The 26445-nt window shown below is 46.0% G+C and overlaps 1 protein-coding gene and 1 long non-coding RNA gene across 2 annotated transcripts in view; one reads left to right on the forward strand and one right to left on the reverse strand.

Annotated features, from left to right (window-relative positions):
* The window catches only part of EPS8L1 (EPS8 like 1), a 46730-nt gene extending 30200 nt beyond the window's left edge, over nt 1-16530 (reverse strand). Inside the window, exons 1-4 of the mRNA XM_035134588.2 lie at nt 16374-16530; nt 5148-5200; nt 4008-4051; nt 2230-2288 (exon numbers count right to left, since the gene is read on the reverse strand). Of these exons, the coding sequence (XP_034990479.2) occupies nt 2230-2288; nt 4008-4051; nt 5148-5200; nt 16374-16445 (228 nt within the window). The 5' untranslated portion in view covers nt 16446-16530. The remainder of the gene's footprint in view (nt 1-2229; nt 2289-4007; nt 4052-5147; nt 5201-16373) is intronic.
* Nucleotides 8481-14723, forward strand: LOC132593044 (uncharacterized). Its single transcript, XR_009558477.1, has 3 exons — nt 8481-8504; nt 8877-9029; nt 14604-14723. It is a non-coding gene; the product is annotated as an uncharacterized LOC132593044 (long non-coding RNA).
* Nucleotides 16531-26445: the final 9915 nt, after the last annotated feature.

The raw sequence follows: 26445 nt of genomic DNA on the forward strand, positions 1-26445 counted from the left end.
GTTCTTTATTTTCTTGACATCTGACAGGAGGGCATTCCGCAGGGAGGGCGCCACTACCGAGAAGGCCCTCTGCCTGGTTCCCTGTAATTTGGCTTCTCACAGGGAGGGAACCGCCAGAAGGCCCTCGACGCTGGATCTCAGGGTCCTGGCTGGAAGATGGGGGTGGAGATGCTCCTTCAGGTATGAAGCTGTTTAGGGCTTTAAAGGTCAGCACCAACACTTTGAATTGTGCTTGGAAATATGCTGGGAGCCAATGCGGGTCTTTCAGGACCGGTGTTACATGGTCTCAGATATGGTATTCATGGGCATCAGAATGACTACCAAAACCAACCCTGCCTTAGAACATCCAGGTGCCCAAAAGTGGAGTGTGAGTGTTTGTGAATGAGTATGAAAGTGAGTGAATAAATACATAAATAAATGAGAGGGAGGGAGGGAGAGGAAGAAGGGCCTTAACAGGGTCTCTCCGCCATCTGATGTTCAGTTGGTGGGCAGAGAAGAGAGTGGGCCTTTTGGAGAGGACTCTGCCCAGAAAGGCTAACTTGGCACCAAGTATATTGGTTATTTGATGGTAGACCAGCTCATACTCCAGCTGGGCTGTCCTCTCCCTCCACAGAGCCATCTGCTACTACCAGCTGCTCTGTGGGAAGCATCTCAGTGACATTTTATACGTTGTGAGTCATACTCAGTACGCTTCTGAGTACCAGTTGCTGGAAGCTGCAGGAGAGGAGGCTGCTCTTGTGCTTGGCTGCTGCCTGAGGGTTTCCCACCGGCATCTCTTTGGCCACGTTGAGAACAGGATGCTGGACTAGATAGGCCATTGGCCTGAACCAGGAGGGCTTCCCAGGAGGGTGGTTCCCTCACTGCAAAAAGTGAGATTACAGGGAACCAGGCAGAGGGCCTTCTCGGTAGTGGCACCCTCCCTGTGGAATGCCCTCACATCAGATGTCAAGAAAATAAACAGCTATCTGACTTTTAGAAGACACCTGAAGGCAGCCCTGTTTAGGGAATTTTATCGTGTTTTTAATATTCTGTTGGGAGCCTCCCAGAGTGGCTGGGGAAACCCAGCCAGATGGGTGGGGTAATAATAATAATAATAATAATAATAATAATTTCTTATGATAATATAGTCCAGTGGTTTAAGTACACAATTGGTTCCGGAAATCTGTACTTAACCTGAAGTGAACTTTCCCATTGAAAGTAATGGAAAGTGGATTAATCCGTTCCAGACGGGTCCGCGGAGTACTTAAACTGAAAGTACTCAAACCGAAGCGTTCTTAAACTGAGGTATGGAATGGAATGTGTGTAGGTAAGGCATGTTAGTGTAGGCAATTGATTTTTTGTTTATGTCTTGTATGACGAACGGCATGAATGTATGTGTATGTATCATTCTTTGTTTTATTTATATGCAATAAAAATAAATTAAATAAAAAAAACAAAACACTGAGGTATGACTGTATTGTTGATCATTGCTTTTCCCCCTAAAAAGATTATATTTAATTTTACTTGTACACCACACCTTGGAATAATTTGTGTCATGAAAGGTGGTATAAAAATAATTGTGAGGAATGTATTTGTCCTGGCTTTCCAGTATTAAACATGAGCTTATTCACTCTGCTGATTTTTGCCCTGTGCCATGGCTCTACTTTGTGCTTACTGCTTCAGTGTGGATTGTATAACAGGGGTACTTTTTAAAAATTGTTTTCTTGTTTAGTTCCCCATATATTTCTACCCAAAAGACAATCCAAAAAAACATGAACACCAAAACTTTATACAGGCCTAGGCAACATCCCAAATGAACTAGAATACCCATCTTCCAACTCATGAGTCAGGATCCCAAAACTAGCTTGTAGGCCAACCTCAGAGTGAGTCGCAGATTATTTAGATGATTCGTTTTGGAGGGAAGACTGTTGTCTTTTAAAGAGGAGACAGGCAGGCAGGCAAACAGAAGCGGAGGGAAAAGTGCAAAGTTAAGGAGTACATGTGTGGTAAAAAAAGAAGTCAGAGTCAAGTGACAGGTCAAAATAATGGAAGGTGGTTGTTCTAGAATGTTCCTCAGAATCCACTGCAACACAATGGGTTTCCTCAAAATAACTCTGGAGGCAACCAAGAACCCCTCATCCTTATAACTTCTTCCCTAATATCACTCAGTTTTCCCCACACTAATTCACTAGCCACTTATGTCCCACAGCTCTTGCCCCCCGCTTTAGCACAGCCCAGACCCAAACTTACATTGACGGCATATTGTGAGACGTCTGCCATGATAATGCTAGAATACTTCTTCCTCTGCTCTGCAGAAAGAGACAAAACATTATTTAAGGAGGAGGAATTGTGTTGCAATGTTGACTTGAAGCAGCAAATGTAACCTGAAACTTTAGTGTCAACTGTCAGCCGGGTCTGTTTAGCATCAACCGGAAACTTTTATTTAAAAAAGGTGGCAGTGAGGTGGCAGTCTTTGGGGGCCGGGCTGCTGCTATGTCCTATCCAGAACAAATGGGCAGGGAGGATGGGATTACAGGATACATACACATTTATTCAAAACACAAAGAATCCTGGGAACAGCTGTTTGTTACCCTGTGAGAAGTGACCTACAGTAGCCAGGACGGTGCTTGAACTATGGTGTATCCCCAGCCACAATGCACATGAGGTCTGCCTTCTTTGTGACAGGGCTCCTGACAGTGGTGTGACAGTCGAAAATTCAGCAAATAAAACTTCATTTAACTTACATCCTAGGGGAAATTGCACATGCTTAACAGCTGCATGCCAGGGTCATTTTCAAGACACAGAAACATCAGCATAAAAATGGGAAATAAGCATAAATGTACTGGTATATACAGTCATACCCTGGTTTTCAAACAGCTTAGTTCTCAAACGTTTTGGCTCCCGAACGCCGCAAACCTGGAAGTGACTGTTCTGGTTTGCAAACTACCGTGTTTCTCCGAAAATAAGACACCGTCTTATATTTATTTTTCCTCAAAAAACCCCACTATGGCTTATTTTCAGGGGGTGTCTTATTTTTTTTTTAATTAAGCATGGTACAGTTTAAGCTACAAGGTTAAACTACCTATCACTATGGCTTCTTTTCAGGGTATGGCTTATATTCCATGAATGCTTAAAAATCCTGCTATGGCTTATTTTACGGCTACGTCTTATTTTCGGAGAAACAGGGTATTTTGGGAAGCAGAATGTCCAATGGGGCTTCCACGGCTTCCAATTGGCTGCAGGAGCTTCCTGCAGCCAATCAGAAGCCGTGCTTTGGTTTCTGAACATTTTGGAAGTCGAATGGACTTCTGGAACAGATTCTGTTTGATTTCCAAGATACGACTGAATGTACACATATTATACATATTACGATACCTCTCGCTCATGCACACATGCAATGAGCGAGGGTTTGCCTACTTTAAAGGACAGTGGGTTGTATCCAATGCTAATCTGACTCAGAGTAGACCCATGGAAGTTAACGGACATGACTAACTTAGGTTCATTAATTTCAATGGGTGTACTCTGACTAGGACTAGCACAGGTTAAAACTATTAATAAGAACATCCAGGGATTTATCTCTCTAAGGAACACTTTTCAGTTCTTAAGAAATTATTACCTCTCCTAAAGAAGAGGGATGTAATTACTGCCTCTCCCTGCGGGAACCAGTTTAGCTTGTGAGAAACACCCACACACCCATCTCCTCCCTTCTTACGGCTTCTCTGCTGATTCCTGCTCTTTCCCCACCCCACGCGGCAAAGATGTGGTTATTGAGGGTGAGGAGCAAAGAGTTAAGCCAAAGGCTTCCCAGGTAAGGTGTTGACGTGAGAAAGGGATCCCACGTGATATACTCAGGAGGGGAGTTCCAGGTATAAAGATCATCAGTAGATCCGTTTATGAGAGCTGATAATCTTCGAAAAAGCTGAGGATGCTACAGCTTCAGGACTGAGAAGGTCTTCAGATCTGAAACGTACTACCACACTCATAAATAAACAAATCTTCCAGATACATTCCTATACGCCAAAACTCACCATAAATGGCTCTGGCGCTGGGCCTGGAGCGGTCACTGTCTAGGCTGCAAGACAAAACGGACTAGTTATTCAACAACCAGAAGAAATCACCTCAGGTCCATATTTCCAGACTACTATACATCTTTCTCAAAGCTTGCTAGGCCCTCAGACTCCCCTCTGCCCATGAATCCTGGAGGCCAGTATCTTCTAGGGATGGGGAACCCGTTCGAATCCTATCAGCCTCAGACAGTATGGCCAATGTTCAGGGAGTTGTGGCCCCGGCAACATTTGAAAGGCCGCAGGCTCCCCATCGCTGGTCTTAGTCCTCACAAAGCCCCACTGTGCACCCAGGAAAAGAAATATTAGGAATCTGTGCCACTAAATTTTCCTTTAGCTCCCAAACAAGGCCATTACGCTATACTGAAACAGCCCAGTTTCTGTTCAAAGAGGTTTTGCAGCCATTAGTGCCCCAGCCCACGTCAACTCTAGTCCCACCAACCCCTTTTGTCAACCCAGAAGTGAAAGAAAAAGAGAGGGAGAGGCAAGACTATGGCGAGACGTCCTTGCCAACACCAGTAGGACCTCAACATGAACCCCAATGGCAGTTTTCCAAGCAGTCCTTTGACAATGCTCAGCAAGTTCAAAAATCACAACGAAAGGGTCAAGAGAACAAGGGAGGCGTTCATGGTGAGTTCCGGCAGCTCATTTTCTAGAAAAATCGCAGGTGAAGCCTAGGAGACACCCTTGCCTTAAGATCTGGGAAGGGTGTGTGGCCTGGAGAGAATCCTAAGGTTCAGACAGGGAGGTTCGAAGGGTTACATTTGCCCCCCGCCAGGCCTGAGGGTCTCCACCTTTTGTGGAGGGCAGTGGCTCTCCAAGGTTTCAGCCACAAGGCCTTCTTCCCAGCACAACCTGGAGGTGTGAAATGTCAGGGTTAGCACCTAACACCTTTTCTATGCAGGTCGGGCTCTCTCAGCCCTCAGGGCAGAAAGTGAGTGCATGCCCAGAACACTGCAGAAGGTTCTGGAAAGCAAAGAACTTTGCACTTAAGCTCTACTTCCCAGATAAAACCGGGCACACCTTGAATTTCGGTGCCTCCCTAGGTAGTCTTGCTCCCACATCTGCAGGTGCTGGATACAATTCTCTGACAGCCCCTCTTACCTTCCCGAGTCACTCATGATGTCAGCGGCCTCGACCGAAAGTCCCAATGCAACCTGGCAAACGTAAGAGGAGAAGGTTATCCGTTCCATGACAAGGCTGCGTAGAGAAAGCAAGTAGCTTTTGTTGTCTATGGCAGGCATCCCCAAACTTGGCCCTCGAGATGTTTTGGGACTACAACTCCCATTATCCCTAGCTAACAAGACCAGTGGTCAGGGATGACGGGAATTGTAGTCTCAAAACATCTGGAGGGCCGAGTTTGGGGGTGCCTGCTCTATGGGGTGGGGAAGCCCAGACCCAGGGGCCATTCAGCACTCTCTATCTGGCCATCTCCCCACACCGGTCCTGCTTTGCACCCGGAGTGTTTTTGCCTGGCTGGGATGTGCCCCTGAAAACTCTGTGGCTTGTCTGGGTGGAGGACGGAGAGGGATGTGCTGTACAAAAGTAACATTTGCCTTTGCTCTTCTGCCCACTTTTGCCTCTGGCCCTGCCTACCTCTGGCATGTGGCCTTCAGCAGGTTGCCTATAAGGAAATACAGCCTTGGGGCTGAAATAGGTTCCCTATCCCTGTGCTAAAAAGAACAACGGCAAATGTCTGTTCTCCCACTAGAAGGGTGGTTTCAGAATTTATTAAGCAGGCCCAGGCAGTTGCCAATGGACACGCAGTGGACATTTGATTTCAGGGATCACTACCCCCGACCCCAACACACACACACACACACACACACAGGTGAGTACTCTGAGCGCTGCACTCATTTCCCTTGTTCTCGCAGTTAGAATCCACTTCGCCGAAGCTTTCTAAACAATATTATATGACTAGCAAATTCAAGCTGACATTGCTAGTTGAGAGGTGAATGCTTTGCATCGTGGCTTAGGTACCTTGACACTACATTTGCATGCCTTCACACCTGAGGACTTAGGTGGGCACTGTCAGGCTTTGGGCCTTAGCAAGAGGGAGGCTCAAAAAGTAACTTTTTAAAGGTCTTGGCTGTGACGAAGGAAGAAAACCCCAATGTTACGAGAAGTAAGGGATGGTTGTTCCCTTCTCTTCCCCGCCTTTACTGCCCTAATGGCTTGATTTATTTACATATTTGCTTAATTTTAATCACCATTTCAATCCTGCTTTGATTCAGCTTTAAGGAGCAGGTTTCTGTGGGGGATATTTGGGGCAAAACAAACAAACAAACAAAAATTATGCTTGGACATTAAAGCGCAGAGCTCAGCCTGGAAAGAGTGGGGCTGGGTAAAAGGTAAACCCATTTGTGCTCATGTACTACAATCATACCTCAGTTTGAGAACGCTCTGGTTTGAGTACTTTCGGTTTAAGTACTCTGCAGACCTGGAAGTGTCTACTTCCGGGTTCCGTGGCACACGTATGTGCAGAAGCGATCTGCACAGTTTGCGCATGCACTGAAGCGATCTGCACGGTTCACGCATGCACAGAAGTGCACTATCGGGATAGTGCTCTATTTGATTTATTTTGTTGTGTTGTGTTTTATGATGGGCGTAAAGCCGAATAAACATCTTTGTCTTGTCTTGTCTTTGTCTTGTCTTGCTCTATCGGCGCTTCGCGCACACACGGAAATGGCACTCGGTTGAAGTACTTTCCGGGGAGCAAAATGGCTCCCCGGAACCAACTGAGTACTTAAACCGAGGTACCACTGTAATCTGATGTCAATTATTTATTCATTTATCATCACATGTATTCTTCCAGGGTGCCTTTCCGTTTTATCCTCAGAACAACACTGCGAGGCAGGTTCGGCTAAAAGAGATAGTGATTGGCAAACCAGTGGGCTTGGTGTTTGAACCGTGGTCTCCCAAGTCCTATTCTGACACTCTAACCACTTTGCCACACTGGTATTCTGTATGTTTCACCTACCTCATTGTATTCTGATCTTATTATGCTGACCGGCATGATGTAGCTACATGTGGGCGGTATACCGGTAGGGGTGTGTGTGTGTGTGTGCAAATAAATAAAACCCCAGATCATTTACAGTACAAGGGTGTGCTATCATGTACACATGGTAAAGAAAAGTAAGTAGGCCTCGCTCCTGCCCAAGAATGCTGCAGCATCTCTTGCCAACGGCCACACCTGTTTCGTTTCACCTGGCAAGGTGCTTTGTTTATTAAAGGTGGGATCCCATCTCCTTCTATGCCTGGAGTAGAGCCAACCTGCTCTTGTCTAACAGTGAGCTCCTTTTTCAGAGAAGAAGCCACAGAAGGAGCAAGAGGCCTAATGGTTAAAGCTGAGGTTGTAGTGTTTAATTGTGCAGGTGGTGGTGAGAGAAACAGGATACTCTCTTCCCGATATTTGCTTAAATATCCCAGCTACAGATTTGCAAGCAATGCTCATTTATGCACAGGTCTATGGCCAGCCGTGGTTGATATGAAGAAACAATGGTCAATATTGACTCAGTTGGACTGTGTATTTGGGTTTAGGCCAGAAAGGAAAAAAGGATTGCTGCTTAAATGTCACTGCTTTCCCTCCAAAACATTACCTGCCCACCCCCTACCCCATCCAAGTTAGGTGGGTTTCAAGGAGCTGGTGTATCCCTTTTTAATTCTTGCAGGCTTCCTGCCTTTTTAGAACCCAAGAGGCAGAAATTCAAGATTTCACGCGTGTTGTGCCTCCATTCACAAAGAGACTGCACCTGTTGATTTTCTGTCTGCCATGCACAAGGTGAAAATTCTTTGCTCGGGGCCCCATGACTTCTGGGTCATTTTTACCAATTGCTAGGTACCGCTGCTGTATCTGATTACTATACCCAAAGCGTAACTCTGAATTCGGTAATCTGTTTTGAAAGCCACTGCCTAATCTTGGATGTGTGAAAGGAAGCGACAAAATATAGGCGCACCTCTAAGCATGCATAATGCATTTTCGCCCTCACCTCTGAGACAAACCGTAACTAGGCCTTAGATGTTAAAGGGACTTGCAGGTGAGAGAGGGTATGAATTGTAGGCAGGTGAGAGCTCCACTACCTGTCTCTGGAGAAAGTATACACTATCTACATGTTAGCCCCACTTTTTCTCTTCTTACACATTTCTTTCATTTCCAGAACGTCTATACATCCTGCTCTTACATGCAAAAGGGCACAAACAAGGCTGTTTGCAAGAAATAGCATATGCCCCCAACTGGGGGCAGTCCCTGTTTCCTGGTTCTGCTCTCTGTTAAATCTCTCTCTCTCTATTTTTTGCCTTTGGGGGATGCCTAATTAGTATGTTGCTAGTGCAAATTGCTCGAGTTGTCATTTATCAGGCTCAGCCCCAGCTCCAGGGCTTTGGCAGTAAAAACAGCACCTTTGGAGGCAAACAATTTAAGGCACTTTTTTTTTAAAAAAAGGGAGAATAATGTCATGTGGCGTTTGGCCCAAATTTATCATAGGAATACTGTATAGGAAGCTGAATTATAACAAAACAAACTATTGCTCCATCTAGCTCTGTACTGTCTATACTGAATAGCGAAAGCTTTCCAGGGTTTTAGACAGGGAATCTCTCCCAGCCCTACCTAGAGATGCCAGGGATTGAACCTGCAACCTTCTGCATGCAAAGCAGATGCTCTACCACTTTTCTGTGGCTTTCCCCCTTCTGGTCTAGAGATACACATTAGTACATGCGCTTGAACAATAAGCTTCCGCATAGGGAACAAAGCCTATTTTACAGATTGTCACTGCTGAGGTTGCAGACCCTTGGCAATGTGTAAATTGTGTGTTGTGCTGTTCTGGTGGTGGTGAGGATTAGGCAGTGATCCTTGATGTGAGAGCAGGAGGCTTACAAAAATGGACATCTTCTCATCTAATATATTGGAGGATAAAGGGCCCCCTGACCATCAGGTCCAGTCGTGTCCAACTCTGGGGTTGCGGCGCTCATCTCGCTCTATAGGCTGATGTTAGGTTAGAGCCGATAACTAATGAGGCTCAGCTGTCGGACTTGGCTGATAGCCCGGAACTGGAAGGGAGGCTTGCTTTGATAAAGGAACTGGCTGGGAGGGGTGAGCAAATGGCAGAAATAACTCAAACCTCAGAAGAGAGTTTGTCCGAGTCTGTTCCTAGTTCTTTAAAGTTACAGGAACGTAGGAGGGGAGGGTTACAGGATAAGAGGAAATGGCAATTACAGAGAGAGAGGCAGAGGGCGTTGTTCGAGCGTAGGAATAAAAGGAGGTGGACTCACGCTAGAGAGCTAGATGAGTCATCATCTGATTAACTAGTGGTCTTGAGCAGGAAGTTGCAGTCTTTCTTGTGGTTACTTGCCTTTGTTTTGTCTATTTGGAATAAAACTCACTATTTACACACAGACTGTGTGCTAGCCATTGCTGTTGCTTACAGCATGACTCATCTAACTTGCTGCTGAAGGGGAAGCATGTGGATTTAAGCAAGAATGGAAGAAAAGGGGAAGCAGCAACCGGCTGGGGATTTATCAGTCGGCGCGACAGCAATGGAGATGAAGTTAGAAGATAATACTGAAGCTCTCTGGGCAGAGAACCAAGAGTTGAAGGCAAGATTAGCACGGCTGGAAGGAGTGACCTCAGAACAAGCAAGACAACTCTCTGACTTATCTGGCAGGCAAGTGGCAAAGAATTTTGTTCCCCTTCCCCCACGTTTTAGTGGGAGCGGTGCAGAGTATGATTCATTTCGGGCTTCCTGCTTGTATTATTTAAGGCTTAAGGGAGAAGAATACAGAGATGATGATGCCAGAGTGGCCCTGGTGGTGGGGCTTTTGGAAGGGAAGGCGCGGCAGTGTATTGCCCCTTACCTAATGTCTAATGACCGAGTGCTCACCAACTTATCAGCCTTCTTGAAGCTTCTGGATAGCATGTTCAGGAATCCTGCACAAGAAGCAGAGTGGGAACAGGAGTTCTTGAGCCTTAAGCAAGGAAAGGGAACTGTAGCACAGTTCTGGTCCTCTTTTGTGAGACTTGCTAGACAACTAGGCTGGGAAGGAAAGGCCTTGGTTGGATTGTTTAAGGCGGGACTCAGTGAAGAGATTCGGGTGGAGTTGGCAAAAAATCCTGGGTTGAAGACCTTGGAAGAGGTGGCACAAGTCGCCTTGCAACTAGACCTGAGGTTCCAATCGCTGGACAGGTTGCGTAGGGGCCAAGGAAGGTCAGAGAGCCGCAGGACATTTGTGCCCTTAGAGCTGCCGGATTCACGAAGGGTGGAGGAAGAAGCACCCATGCAACGTAGTTCTATCAGAAGGGGTACAACACCTAGTATTACACACGCTGAGAGAGAGAGAAGGTGGAGAGATCGGTTGTGCCTTATCTGCGGCTCCCCCAATCACATGGCTCGTCAGTGTACTGTAGGAAGAAACCGAGGTGCGCTGTCTGGCACAAATGTAACAACACCTGGAGAGGGCATAGTGGAGCAGTCGGGAAACGAGATGACCCAGCCCGTTCTGGAGGCCTCGGGTTGGGGGAAAAGAGACCCAAAGGGCTTCCACCTGGACCGATCTTACCAGTAATTACAGCATTCGCAATGCTACGACTCCCAGATGGAAGGGGCGAGCGTGTGGAAGTTCTTATTGATTCTGGAGCCTCGACTGATTTTATAGACATGGACTTGGTGAGCAGGTTGGGAATAGAGACACAGTCATTGGAAGAACCTTTAGAAGTTAGAACAATTGATGGTAGAGTGTTGCTGTCTGGCTGTGTGTCAGAGGCCACAATGCCAATTGGTCTAGAACTGCCGGGACACCGAGAGGTCATTGCATTCCATATCACCAGGTTGAACTCCTACCCCGTGGTTTTGGGGATGAGTTGGCTATCCCGTCATGATCCGATGATCTCCTGGGGCCAGAGATCGATGACCTTTTCGTCAGTGTATTGCCGACTACATTGTTTGGGAATCAGGGCGGAGAAGAATGGTGAGGCCAATGGTACGCCAGACTGTGGTCCGCTCACTGGGGAAGAGAGACAAATACCCCCACAGTATAAGTCTTTTAGAGACGTATTCTGCGAGAAGGAGGCAGATCGGTTACCACCGCATCGCCAGTACGATTGCAAAATAGATCTGGTGCCAGGGGCTGAGATACCCGCCAGCCGTATCTACGCTATGTCAGAAGTGGAGTTGGCAGAACTGAGGGAGTTCCTGCGAAAAAATTTGGAACGGGGTTTCATACGGCCTACCAAGACTCCGGGAGGAGCTCCAATTTTCTTTGTGGATAAGAAGAACACTTCTGAGAAAAGACTTGTAGTTGATTACAGGAAGATCAACCAGCGCATGATTCCCAGTCGTTACCCGTTGCCACGAATTGGGGATTTGCTGGAAAGATTACGGTCGGCTAAAATTTTTACAAAACTGGACTTGAGGGGGGCATATAATTTGATACGAGTAAGAGAGGGAGATGAATGGAAGACGGCCTTTAACACCAGGTACGGCACATTTGAATATCTTGTCATGCCGTTTGGACTACAGTCGGGCACGGCCACCTTTCAGGCATTTATTAATTACGTGTTGTCCGACTTGTTGGATCGTTCGGTCCTTGCTTATTTAGATGACCTATTAATCTACTCGGAGAGTCTGGAAGAACACGTACAACATGTGAAGGAAGTGTTAGAGCGTCTAAGAGAACATCGATTGTACGCTAAGTTGGAGAAATGCCACTTTCACGTAACAGAAGTGGAGTTCTTAGGCTATAGAATCACCCCAGAGGGGGTGCACATGGATCCAGCAAAGGTTCAGGCAGTAGTGTCATGGCAAAGACCCAAGACTCGAAAAGATGTACAAAGATTCTTGGGGTTTGCCAATTACTATCGGAAGTTTATACCAAGGTACTCAGGCCTTACAGCACCGATAACAGATTGTTTGAAAGGCAAAAAGGCGTTTAAATGGACTGAGGAAGCCCAAAGGGCGTTTGAGAGACTTAAGAACTTGTTTGTGGAGGAAAGATACTTGGCTCATCCAGACCCGTACAAGCCGATGGTCGTGGAAACCGATGCTTCGGACAAAGCCATTGGGGCGGTGCTTCTCCAGGAAGATGACAAAGGGGAACTGAGACCATGTGCCTTTCACTCAAGGAAATTAAACTCGTCAGAACAAAATTATACTATATGGGAGAGAGAGTTGTTGGCAATAAAGGATGCTCTACAAACTTGGCGGCATTTCTTGGAAGGGGCGCAGCATCAGGTGGAGGTACGCACTGATCATAAAAACCTAGAGTACTGGCAGACGGCTCGTCAATTGAACCAACGACAGATTAGGTGGGCGCAATTCTTTGCCAGGTTCAATTTCCGGATTAAGTATGTGTCTAGTGCTCAGAACCAGCGGGCGGACGCATTGTCCCGAAAACCGGAGTATTCCGAAATAGAGACCGGGTTAGAACGGAGATTGATCCTGAGCCCCGAACAACTGCAGCTAGCAACAATGACGGCATTAGAACGGTCAGACTTTCTCCAACAAACGCAGAAGGATGGGTTCGCTCAAGAGAAGAGGAAGGCAATACGTAAGGGGGAAGTCCAAGGGAAGGAGTTTACTGAGAGAGGAGGGCTGCTGTACAAGGGGGAAGCTCTCTATGTGCCAGAGGGAGAGCTTCGTGCGAGGGTGCTGAGACAATGCCATGACAGTCCAACAGCAGGACATTTTGGGCAGTGGAAGACGGAACGTCTGGTATCAAGGGATTTTTGGTGGCCACGGATGCAGGAGGAGGTCAAGGAGTATGTCCGGGCATGTGAAGTGTGCCAACGGTCCAAAAGACCTCGCGAAACACCAGCCGGGCTACTTCAACCACTGCCCACACCACAAGCACCGTGGGAAGGCATTGCTATGGACTTTATCACTGATTTGCCCGAGTCGCAGAAACAGACAGTGGTTTGGGTGGTAGTAGATCTGTTCTCCAAGATGGCACACTTTGTTCCTTGCAAGAAATTACCGTCGGCACAGGAGACCGCGCAACTCTTCATAGAACATGTGTTCAAATTGCATGGATTGCCGCAGAAGATTGTGTCTGATAGGGGAACGCAGTTTACCTCCCAGTTTTGGAGGAGACTGATGCAATTGCTGAAGGTGGAGGTGTGCCTCTCATCGGCTCGGCATCCTCAGACAAACGGAGAGGCCGAACGGACGAACGCGACGTTGCAACAGTACCTACGTTGTTACGTGAATTATCAACAGGATGACTGGGTTGGGAAACTAGCGTTGGCTGAGTTTGCTTATAATAATGCTGTGCATGCTTCTACACAGCAGACGCCATTTTTTGCCTGCCATGGGCGACATCCACGGGTGTTTCCAGGTCAGGGAGATGGACTGGCAGTGCCTGCAGCTGAACAGTTCGCAGAAGAAATGGAAGCGTTGCACAGTATTCTGCGAGAACAGCTAGAAAAAGCGAAGGCTCTGTATAAGGCAGAAGCTGATAAACACCGGCAAGTGGGCAAGGAGATAAGGGTAGGGGACCAAGTTTGGCTATCCACTAAAGATTGGCCGAGCAAGGGACGTTGTAAGAAGTTACTGCCGCAACGGGTAGGGCCATTCGAAGTGTTGGAACAAATAAATCCTGTTTCATATAAGTTACGTTTACCGACTTCAATGAAGATGTATCCGGTGTTCCATCGGTCACTCTTATCGCCAGTAACGCCAAGACACCGGTATCAGAAGAGGAAGGAGCCACCACCTTTGCCCATCTGGGTGGAGGGTGAACCGGAATATGAAGTGGTTCAGCTATTGGACTCTCGTAGAAGGGGCAGGGGGGTACAGTATTTGGTGGCTTGGAAAGGGTACGGACCAGAGGAGAACTCATGGGTGAATGCGAGTGATATACATGCATCTAGGCTGCAGAGAGAGTTTCACCATAGGTACCCTAATAAACCCAAACCCCGGGGTTGGGTAGAGGAGCAGGCAGAACAGGCAGACTGGGAAGCTGAAGTGAATGGTGGGTTTGAAGAGGAGGAAGAAGTAGAAGAGTCGCAACCGGGTTGCAGTTATTGGGGAAGTGAAGAGGGAGAATGGTGGGAGGTATCTCATAACGCCCCAAGTAAGGAAGTGCGGAGGCGGGAGGAAGGAGAGGAGGCCCCTAGAGGGGGGGATGATGTTAGGTTAGAGCCGATAACTAATGAGGCTCAGCTGTCGGACTTGGCTGATAGCCCGGAACTGGAAGGGAGGCTTGCTTTGATAAAGGAACTGGCTGGGAGGGGTGAGCAAATGGCAGAAATAACTCAAACCTCAGAAGAGAGTTTGTCCGAGTCTGTTCCTAGTTCTTTAAAGTTACAGGAACGTAGGAGGGGAGGGTTACAGGATAAGAGGAAATGGCAATTACAGAGAGAGAGGCAGAGGGCGTTGTTCGAGCGTAGGAATAAAAGGAGGTGGACTCACGCTAGAGAGCTAGATGAGTCATCATCTGATTAACTAGTGGTCTTGAGCAGGAAGTTGCAGTCTTTCTTGTGGTTACTTGCCTTTGTTTTGTCTATTTGGAATAAAACTCACTATTTACACACAGACTGTGTGCTAGCCATTGCTGTTGCTTACAGCTGAGGGAGCCAGCGTTCGTCTGCAGACAGCTTCCAGGTCATGCGGCCAGCATGACAAAGCTGCTTCTGGCGAACCAGAGCAGCGCACGGAAACACCGTTTACCTTCCCGCTGGAGCGGACCCTATTTATCTACTTGCACTTTGACGTGCTTTCGAACTGCTAGGTTGGCAGGAGCTGGGACCGAGCAACGGGAGCTCACCCCTTGCAGGGAATCGAACCGCCAACCTTCTGATCAGCAAGCCCTAGACTCTGTGGTTTAACCCACAGCGCCACCTGGGTCCCTGCATATTAGAGGGTAGGCAGCCATAAAGAAACCAAGTCAAAGATGAATCAACCATTCTGGGAAATATACCAATAAAGCCACAGATTTAACAGAGGAAAATTTGCCTAAAAGAAGCCTGCAGAAGCAACATTGTCCTTGGACAAAAAGGTAGGATATAATTGTAAAAAATGAAATAAACGGATCAGATACCCAAATAGTTTCAGGTTTAACCCTTGCCCATGTTTGCTGTCAAAGCCTTTAACAAAAGAGAGGCATATGTATGCTGATGCTCAATACTTACAATGATGACCCCCTAATGAGAACACTTTGACCAATGGACAAAAGTCAGTTATGATGACTAAGATTTCAGTGGGTCTACTCTGAATATGACTTAGTCAGCTGCAATCGAGAAATGTAGGACTAGCTTTTGATGCTTTGGCAAGGAAAGTATTTCTGTTTATGTTTAGAGGTTCTCTCATTACTATATGAAAGCTCACCACACAAACACTTGGTTTTTTTCTTTTTAAAAAACAACATGCCTCTTTTCTGTTCCACACAAATCTGGAATCTCCCTGTTCAGAACCAAAAAGCTTCAAAATAGCAGCTCCCTGGGCTAGAACTTCCTGGATCTCACGGCAAGAAATTGTGTAAAAAGAGATTTAGCCAACACTGAGGAAAGAGAATCAGAACAAGCACCCTCAAGGGGATTGTGGCGGCAGTGGGAAAATGTGACTGACACACGGAGAATACCGTTAAGAGAAAAAAGGGGCATGTGCAGGCCTATCTCTGCTCAATCTTTCTTTAAAACTATACGTTCATGCGGAAGCTTTTTTTTTGTGGGTGGGGAGGATCAATGACACAACCAACGCTCTGGGGGCCTGGCCCCTTGCAGGTATATTCCAGGCCTCTCTGTGATGTCCGACTTTCAATTAAAAACAAAGCCTCTACCCTTTTTATTTGTGGAAATATAAGTGCCCGGTCAGTATTCTAGTCATTTGCTAAGAAGAAATGCTTTGCAAGAGACCTCCCCCCCCCACTTAATTTCCAGCCCCCTCTCACCAGTACAACAATGTGATCTCTTTTTGGCAACCGATAAGATCCACGTTAAACCCGTACAGTATCTGGGTTTCTTCCAAATACAGTAAAAGGGCTCCCATTTTAGGAGCCACAGCACGGTCCCTGCTGCAAATCAAGTGCTTCCATTTGTCCAAAGTGCTGCCCCTCTCAGAAGAAATTGACCCTGCCACGAAGAAAGGCAACTTTCTTGCTATAGCCGTCAAGTTTTCCCTTTTCTCGCGAGGAAGCCCATTCAGCTTAAGGGAATTTCCCTTTAAAAAGGGGAGAACTTGACAGCTATGCTTTCTTGCTCTGTTGAGCAAGGCCTCCCCCCCCCCACCTATACCAGAGAGTTGAGGACCAAGTTTCCTCAGTGCAACCAACTAACTAGGCTCCATCCCCACGAAGCCCAGCCTTATCCCTCCCCTCTCCTCCCGCCATACTTTTTAGACTTACCTTGTACCGTACGCAGCAGTCCTTCTCTTCAGTTCTCAACCATCTCTCCTTTGGGCACCCAGCTGGTGGCATTTGACATGGCAAGTTGAAACTACTGCTGTGGCTCGAGACGTCCAGTCCCTATGAGAGCGAGCCTGTCAGCTGAACCACACCCCTTGCATACCTGGGCAGGTAGCAGTCACTCACCAGGTGCCTTTTTTTTTTTTTAAGCCTCAGGAACACACACACACCAACCTGTATTTGAAAGGAAACTTTTGCTAGGGGAAAAAAAAGTGGCAGGTCTCTTTCTGGAGGCAGCTGGTTGCAGGAAGAGGGGAATGAGGGCATGCTTCAAAACGTGCTTGCAGGCAATGTACGTGCATGGTGAAAAGCTGTGGTCCTTTTCCTTGCACGTGTCTATGCACTAAAACGCCTGCATATGTGCTCAATATACATGACAGATCTACACAGCTTGTTGAACGCCCATTAATTCAGATGGTTCAAGGCTCCCATGTCGACGTACAGAGCCTTGAACAACTTGGGTCCAAGATAGCTTAACGACCTTATATCTTTGGTGGACCTGGTAAAAGAGTATTGGGAAATAATCCATAATGAATTGAAAAAAAATGTTTAAAAGTACTTTCCCAAAACAACCAGAGTCCTTTTTTTGTTGGGGACAATTCAAATGGAAATTCCCAGGTGTCAAAAAAGGTTATTTATGTATGCCACTACCGCGGCCCGTGTCTTGTTAGCCCCAAAATGGAAAATGAATTGAAGAAGAATGGCAACTGAATGCTGCAAACACAGAATATGCGCAGCTCTCAGACTTAACATACGGAATAAGAAAAAAAGAAGAACATACATTTAGAGAAGATTGGAAAATGTTTATTGAATGTATGGGGGGAAATTGTGTACACTTGAAAACGTTGGCAGCATTAAGATAAATTCAACTGGGTAAATAAGTTTTGATGGATGTAATAATGGAATACTGAATGCTTTAGTTTTTGTAAAATATGCAGGGATTTGCGATATGCAAAATGAACCATGGAAAGAGAAGGTGGGAAGTCATTGATATTTTAAGGATGTTTAAATGAGTATCCTAAATTGTAAAACAGAGAATTTAATAAAAATTACACACACACACACACACACACACACACACACACACACACACCCCTACCTTATGTCTTAGCTTGATCAATGAGATAATAAGCGGAGCTTGCTGGATCAGGCCAATGGCCCATCGAACCCAGCTACCTGTTTTCACAGTGGCAAACCTAATAAGCTAGAGCAGGGGTAGGCAACCTAAGGCCCGTGGGCTGGATGCGGCCCAATCGCCTTCTAAATCCGGCCCGCGGACGGTCCGGGAATCAGCGTGTTTTTTACATAAGTAGAATGTATCCTTTTATTTAAAATGCATCTCTGGGTTATTTGTGGGGCATAGGAATTTGTTCATTTTTTTTTTCAAAATATAGTCCGGCCCCCCACAAGGTCTGAGGGACAGTGGACCGGCCCCCTGCTGAAAAAGGTTGCTGACCCGAGAGGAATACTAGTAGTTGTCTCCTGTGTTACAGAGTTCTGATTGGTCTCCACTAGAAGTATTTCTTGCCATGCTGTGGACTGCAATTCCAGCAGAGATTGGCCAGGCACCCTCACTTTCGACTTTCAGGCATCTCTCTAAGACTTTACAGCAACAGACCTACACAGTTATTCAATTCCCCAACCCCAGCTAGCCCACCACTTTCATTAGTTGTATTGTTATACACCACCCTGAAATTTTGTGGTTGGGCAGTATATATATATATAAATACTTTTGTAAATAAAATACATATTTTTTTGAGGGGGAAAGGCATTTCAGTTTTGTCCAGTGTGATACCACCCTTCCTAGAAAAGGCGCCTGCCTTTTAACATTGAAGGCAACACTGATTTGGGGGAGGGACACAAAGTCTAGCTGGGCACAGCAAAGGGGAAGGGACCCTTCTGGGTTCTAAAGGCAGGAAGTGTTGCTGTCCAATGCATTTTTGCAGAGAAGGGCAGAAGTTCAGGACCCTTTTCCAATGAGCATGGTCTATAACATGTCTGGGGCAGCTCCTATTTAGTATTTCTCTCGGGTAACCCATATTTTGCTGAACTCCCTCGTAGCTGCTATTTTGACCACCTTTTGAGGTAAATTCACTCAGGTTTCTGGTAGCTGTGTATAGTGCTCTCCTTGGCTCAAGCCGCTTTACAGCTGTTTCCCAAAACATAGGCAATAAACTTCCATTTGCACTTTTAGACTTTTACGATCTTTTTTTGTTTTGGTCTGCTATAGCATGCGGTGGTTCTTGCTTGTTCAAGACGCCTGGAATAATTTGCTCTGCATGAACACATCATGTCTTGGCTGAGGTCAGTTAAATTGATCTCTGTGTGTGCGTGAAGAGGCAAATAGCTGTGTAGAATGGTTCTCCAGCTCACCTGCTAGCCATGTAATCAAAAGGGTGTCAGGCTGTGTTGATTTCCAGCGCTGGCTGTGCTTGGTGTGTGTGATCCCTAAAAGGGTAGTGGCAGGACACTTGCTGTGCATGTAGAAGGTTCCACTTTCAATCGCTGCCGCTTCCAGAGAGGGCTGGGATAGACCCCTGCCTAAAACCCAGGGCTGGATTAAGATGCCCTAAGCATTTAAAAGTATTTGGTGCCCTGATATATCTAATTCAGAATATAAATACGAGCCTCAGTGGACCACCCACCCGCGTGGTTAAACCACAGAGCCTAGGGCTTGCCGATCAGGTTGGCGGTTCGAATCCCTGCAGGTTGGCGGTTCGAATCCCCGCAGCGGGGTGAGCTCCCGTTGCTCGGTCCCAGCTCCTGCCCACCTAGCAGTTCGAAAGCACGTCAAAGTGCAAGTACTGTAGATAAATAGGTACTGCCCCCGTGGGAAGCTAAACGGCATTTCCGTGTGCTGCTCTGGTTCACCAGAAGTGGCTTAGTCATGCTGGCCATATGACCTAGAAGCTGTCTGCGGACAAACGCTGGTTCCCTCAGCCTATAGAGCGAGATGAGCTTGCAACCCCAGAGTCGTCCGTGACTGGACCTAACGGTCAGGGGTACCTTTACCTTTACCTCAGTGGACCAAGTGGCAGTTTACCAGTTACCAGATTCTCATTTTGTTGTTGTATTCCCAAGATTAATGTATATCATTAATGTACATATACAGTCATACCTTGGAAGTCAAATGCCTTGCGAATGGAACGTTTTGGCTCCTGAATGCCGCAAACCCGGAAGTGTGTTCTGGTTTGCAAATGTTCTTTGGAACCCGAATGTCCGACATCCGTGGCTTCTGATTGGCTGCAGGAGCTTCATGTAGCCAATTGGAAGCTGCGTCTTGGTTTCCGAATGTTTTGGAAATCAAGCGGACTTCCAGAACAGATTTCGTTTGACTTCTGAGGTAACATATTATTATTATTATTATTATTATTATTATTATTATTATTATTATTATTTTCATTTATAGTTGGAGCTTTTTTTCAGCTGCACCATATGGTCCATGGTTAATCCGGCAATGGGAAATTTCTGTGGTGCCCTAAGCATATGCTTTTGCTTAATGGTTAATCCAGCCCTGCTAAAACCCCAGAGAGCCCCCGCCAGACAGTTGTCGATAATGCTGAGCTAGATGGACCAATGGCCTCACTCAGTATACAGCAGCCTCCTATGTACAGCAACTTCCTCTTGTGTGCTTCAGAAATGACCCATCAGAACAGACCAATGAAGTGCCAAGGTCAGAGGGTACATGAGGCAGCCACTGGCAGAAGCTACACAGGTTCGGATAGTGGGGGGGCCCTGGGAGCCTCCTGTACACACACACCCTTTGAGTTTCACGGCAGAGAAAAAGCAGGATATAAACATTTGAGTGACAGCTGCCTGAAGCAGCTACCCTACCCACCAAAGTAAGGAAATTATTATCTGTGTGTGTTCACAGAGGGAAGGAATGCTCTCTGTTCTCACTCCTTTTGAAAAGATCCAGAACGACGCAGGAACAGTAGCAGCTCAGGTGTGTCCCCACCCAGCCAGTTTCAGGTGTCAATACAACACAGGCTATAAAAAAAGTATCAAAGGACATTCCTACCGCACACTCTCATTGTTTAGTTGTTACCCAACACTGCAACGCTTCTACTTCCAGCCTGGCATGCTCATTTACAGTAGGGTCTCTTGCCCGCTGTCAATGAGACGCAGGCCTGAATGAAGTGGGCAGGGAGATGTTTTCTTCTTCTTTGGCGATCACTCGTAGCCGAGTAAGATTGTCTTCATAAACACAGTTTTAACAATGGGTCCGTAAGTGACTGTGGAGGCCAATTCTGGATCCACACGTCCTCCCACAGTGGGGGCATTGGTTTTTGGGCAGGAGTTGATCACGGTGTGGATTTGCCAAGCGTGCCTTCCTCTTAGCATATTTCTCCCTTGCGTGGTGAGTTTGAGCGTCTTTAAAGCCCATAGCTTCAACACTGGTGATCTTTGCTTCTTCCAGTACACCGGTATTAGTTTGCCTGCCTTCCCAAGTGATGTGTAAAATGTGTCAATGAGACGCAGGCGTGAATGAAGTGGGCAGGGATATGTTTTATACTGAAGGTAACAGAGCAACATCCTTGAGGCTGCCTCAGAACAGGCCATACTCTTTGCTCATCTAGGTCTACTCTAACGGGCAGCAGCTATGGGTTCTCTCTCTCTCTTTTTAAGGGTGATCATTAGTATTGCTTACTCGCATCCTGCCCTAACTCCCCAAAGAGCAGCAAACACATAAGCAATTAAATAATCGAAACATGGAAAGCTCCACACCCCACACACCCCAATACCAGTACAGATGCAGACTGGGAACGATCTCTACTTAAAAGGCTTGTTGGGAGAGAAAGGCTGTGAATAGGCGCTGAGAAAAGAACAGCCAGTCTAATATTTAAAAGGTATAGGGACCCCTGACCATTAGGTCCAGTCGTGACAGACTCTGGGGTTGCAGCGCTCATCTCGCGTTATTGGTCGAGGGAGCCGGCATACAGCTTCCAGGTCATGTGGCCAGCATGACAAAGCCGCTTCTGGCGAACCAGAGCAGCGTATGGAAACGCCGTTTACCTTCCTGCCGGAGCGGTACCTATTTATCTACTTGCACTTTTGACGTGCTTTCGAACTGCTAGGTTGGCAGGAGCTGGGACCGAGCAATGGGAGCTCACCCCGTCGCAGGGATTCGAACTGCCGACCTTCTGATCGACAAGCCCTAGAGGCTTGTGATTTAACCCACAGTGCCACCTGCGTCTCACCATATTTAACAAGAGGGAATCCTAAAAAAGGTTGATGCCACCAATCTAAAAGCCTGGATATCTTCTACTCCTTTCGAGAGGCAGGGATTGAGCCTGGGGCCTTCTGCACCCAAAGCATGCTCTCCAGCAAAAAAAGTCACAGTTCCTTCCCCTAACTGACTAGTGCAATGCAGCCAGTTATTGGGAGATGGGAGCCCTGTGTGTGGGGAAAAGCCCTGGAGCCGAGTTGGCAAGGCCGCAAGCAAGGCCTCTCTTGCTAGGTGGGGCTGCAGAGCAAAATCATTTCCTCATAAACCACTAAAACTGGCTGTGTACATTTTAACGCCTCTGGGTTGCTATAGCACAGGAAACACGCAGGCAGAACAATAAAGTTCTTCTTAAAAAAACGCACACACACACACACACACACCCCACCATACATTTTGATGTACTGTACTAATGCTGATTAATACCTTAAAAATGCAGCTCCCATGAATCAGAATCATAGAGTTGGAAGAGACCACAAGGGCCATCCAGTCCAACCCCCTGCCAAGCAGGAAACACCATCAAAGCATTCTTGACATATGCCTGTCAAGCCTCTGCTTAAAGACCTCCAAAGAAGGAGACTCCACCACACTCCTTGGCAGCAAATTCCACTGCCGAACAGCTCTTACTGTCAGGAACCTGACATGCAACTTGTTGGAGTTGCGGGACATCATCCCACATCATGAAAGCATGACATAGGGGAGGGGGGTCTTAAAGAGGATCTACCCTGAGCCAGGAAGAAACCTAAGCATGCGGAATTTGGAAAAAAGAAGACAACAACCCTATTACCAGAGTTGGGGGAAGCATAAAAAAGAGACACTCCCCCCCCGCCCCATCTGACACCAAGCTATCAAAAAAAATTAGTGGGAGCTCTAATGTCAGAGAGGTTTCCCCTAAAACAAAAGTATTAGAAAAGAGGTGGAAAACAAATTAGGGCTCTGGGCAAGCTGGCAACCCCCAAACCTCTACCCTGCCTCTAGTCCAGTGGTTCCTAACCTTTTTTTGGCCATGCCCCACTGAAGTACCTCTAAAATCCTGACCCCCCCCTCCAGTGACATATAATTCTTTACTTTTCAAAAAGTGAGCTCCTATTCATGTGGAGGAAGCCTAAAAGGTCATTAGGTAAAGGTAAAGGGACCCCTGACCGTTAGGTTCAGTCGCGGACGACTCTGGGATTGCTGAGGGAGCCAGCGTTTGTCTGCAGACAGCTTCCAGGCCATGTGGGCAGCATGACAAAGCTGCTTCTGGCAAAACCAGAGCAGCGCATGGAAATGCCATTTACCTTCCTGCCGGAGCGGTACCTCTTTATCTACTTGCACTTTGATGTGCTTTTAAACTGCTCACCCCTTCGTAGGGATTCGAACCGCCGAACTTCTGATCGGCAAGCCGTAGGCTCTGTGGTTTAACCCACAGCGCCACCCGCTTCCCAAAAGGCCATTAAAGTTGGTCTTAAACAAGCTTCCAAAGAACATGGCATCCGTGAGAGAGAAGAATGAAAGGACACTTGAAGTACTGAGGAAGAAATCACGAAGAAAGTGTTAAGAAGAAAAAATGATATGGGAAAAATGGCAAATAAAGTTTCAAAACATATAATAAAGATGTGTATGTCACAATATATATTTGTATACTGTATTATGAGGCCCCTAGAACCACAAGAAACGCAAAAATAAATAAATCAGCTAATAACTCATTCTCAAATTGCCCCCCTGTGGGGCGTGTGCCTCCGTTGGGAACCATGGCTCTAGTCCTTCGCATCCGAGAAGCCAAGACTATGAGGTGGTGCCAAAGTGGAACCGCACGGGCCAGAGAGACGAGGCCACCTTTCCTGCCTAGAGGGATGCTCAGATCCGATGGATCACCCTTACTCTAGGGGTGACACCTTGCCACAGCATCCTTACCATTCCTGAAGGTTCGGTTTGGCCTGGGGAGGAAGGGTGGGGCAGAGACCAGCTCTAATTTTAGCCCAAGCAGGCTTAATAACAGCCTGAATCACCCAGGCGTAAGAACCTAATCTGAAGAGCTACCTTTTGTTTGTCCTGGGGGTGCGGGAGCAAGTTACGCAATCTTGTGGCAAAGGTCTTGGCAGTGAGCGGAAGCGTCGTTTTGGTCCGAGTTTGGCAGAGAGCAATGATCAAAATCAAGGAGGCCGGATGACAGGGGAGGAGACAAAGAGACTTGAGCCACATCTGTGCAAGAAGCCTGTAATTGGAAATAACTGTGATTTAGAGGGACAAGGCCAACTGCAAAGGAGGAAGCAGGTGTAGCTGAGCAAGCGAGAGCAGACAGGCCCAGCCAACACAAACTGACTCAGGAGAAATTTGGTCAATTGGCAGGATTCAAATTAAATAGACAAAAAACCAAGGTTATGGCAATGAATATGTCGAAAGAAGAAAAACAGGAATTACAGTTAAAACATGGACTCGACGTGGCTAAAAAGGTAAAATATTTGGGAATATGGATGACAGCAAAGAATATTAATCTTTACAGTGATAATTACGAACAAGTATGGAAGGAAATAAAGAAAGACCTGGAAAGATGGACTAATATGAAAATGTCATTCTTAGGAAGAATTGCAACAATAAAAATGAATGTATTACCTAAGATGTTATTCCTATTTCAAACTATACCTGTGGTTAAAGGTACGAGGCAATTCCAAGAGTGGCAAAAGATTTTATCAAGATTTGTCTGGCAGGGGAGAAAACCTAGAATAAAACATAAGATTTTGGTAGATAAGAAAGAAAGAGGTGGATTCGCCCTGCCAGACTTGAGACTTTATTACGAAGCGTCCTGTATCTGTTGGATAAAAGAATGGATAACTCTAGAGAATACGGACTTGTTAGATTTGGAAGGTTTTAACAATAGATTTGGATGGCATGCATATTTATGTTATGACAAAAAGAAATCACATACCGGGTTTACGAATCATGTGATAAGAAGATCTCTGTACGAGGTGTGGGAAAGAAATAAAAGGCTGTTAGAGACTAAAACACCCTGGTGGGTCTCACCAGCAGAGGTATTAACAGTTAAGAAAGTAAATATGGAAAAGAGGCGGGCCACGTATGAGGAAATCTTGACGAAAACTGAAAAAGGATGGAGTTTAAAACCTTTTGAGGACATTAAAGGAGTGTTAACAGGATGGATAGAATACCATCAAATAAATGATGTGCTTAAAGAAGATAGAAAAATAGGTTTTGAGGATAAAAGATCCAAATTTCAAATAGAAGTGCTAGAAGGCAAAACAAAGCTTTTGACAAAGATGTATGATCTGTTGTTGGAGTGGTATACAAAAGATGAGTTGACAAAAGAAGTGATGATTAAATGGGCAAAAGATTTGGGGCATAATATTGAATATGATGCGTGGTTGAAACTATGGAATCAAACTTTAAGATTTACAGCATGTACTGCCTTGAAAGAAAATGTATATAAGATGATGTACAGATGGTATTTAACTCCAGTTAAGTTAGCTAAAATGTATAGAATGAGTGATAAAAGTTGCTGGAAATGTAAAGAGAAAGATGGTGAATTTTATCATATGTGGTGGACATGCGAAAAAGTTAAAAGATTTTGGGAAAGTTTATATAATGAATTGAAAAAGATGTTTAGATATACCTTCCCAAAAAAACCAGAAGCATTTTTGTTAGGAATAATAGGAGGAGAGATTAGAAAAGAAGATCAAACACTGTTTATGTATGCAACAACCGCGGCTAGGACTTTGTTAGCCCAAAAATGGAAACTACAGGAATTACCTACAATTGTGGAGTGGCAGATAAAAATGATGGACTATGCTGAACTTGCTAGATTGACATGCAAGATTCGTGACCAGGGGGAGACAAGGTTTCAAAAGGACTGGAGTAAATATGTGGACTATATGGAGAAAAACTGTAGATCATTAAAAACTCTCGCAGGATTAAAATAAACCTTACGAATTGACCAATATGTTAAAAAAGGAACTGCAAAAAAGGGAATTAACAAGAAAACCGCATGAAGGGAGGGGGGGAAGTCATAGCTCGGCGGAGCAAGGTAAAAGATGTGAATATAAGATTTTGTATAAAAGATTGGTTTTGTTAATTTGTTGAATTTGGAAAATCGGAATAAAATGTATTTAAAAAAAAAAAAAAAAAAAGAGAAAAAAAAACAAACTGACTCAGGCGCTCTAGGAGGTCATAGCCAGGACACCTGGGTTTTCTGAAGTCGGCAGGCCGTTTCAGCCAGGGTTTTCCAAAGCAGGGCACCCACATGTGCATAAAGTGCTGATTAAGGTACTGGTGCTAATAACTGCAATAAGGTCCTGTATTCATGTCTTCTGATGCGGAAGGGCACAGGGAGCCCCCTGTATAGCCATGCATTTATCAATGAAAAAACTGAGAGGGATCAGACCAAAGGTCGGTCTAGGCCGACATCCTGTTTCGCACAGCAGCCAATCAGATGACTCTGGAAAGCCAAGGCAGGGCACAACAAACAGCACTCCGCTACTAGTCAGATGGGCAGGGTACAAATAATAATTACTACTACTACTACTACTACTACTGTTGTTCCATAGCAATTGGGATCCAGCAACATACTGTCTTTTGAATAGAGCTGGCTCTATTTAGCCAACATAGTATAGAGCCATTGACACATTGATGCGACCATGGGTTTGTTGAAGCCACCATCCCTGTAAAGTTAATGATCCATTAAAAACAGATTAAACAAGCCCTTTTCTACCAGGTGGTAATGTGTGGACAGTAACTGCTTGAAGGGTTAGGGCAGGCTTCCTCAACTTCGGCCCTCCAGATGTTTTGAGACTA

This window comes from Zootoca vivipara, chromosome 13 (assembly GCF_963506605.1).
Source record: "Zootoca vivipara chromosome 13, rZooViv1.1, whole genome shotgun sequence".
Classification (NCBI taxonomy): Eukaryota; Metazoa; Chordata; class Lepidosauria; order Squamata; family Lacertidae; genus Zootoca; species Zootoca vivipara.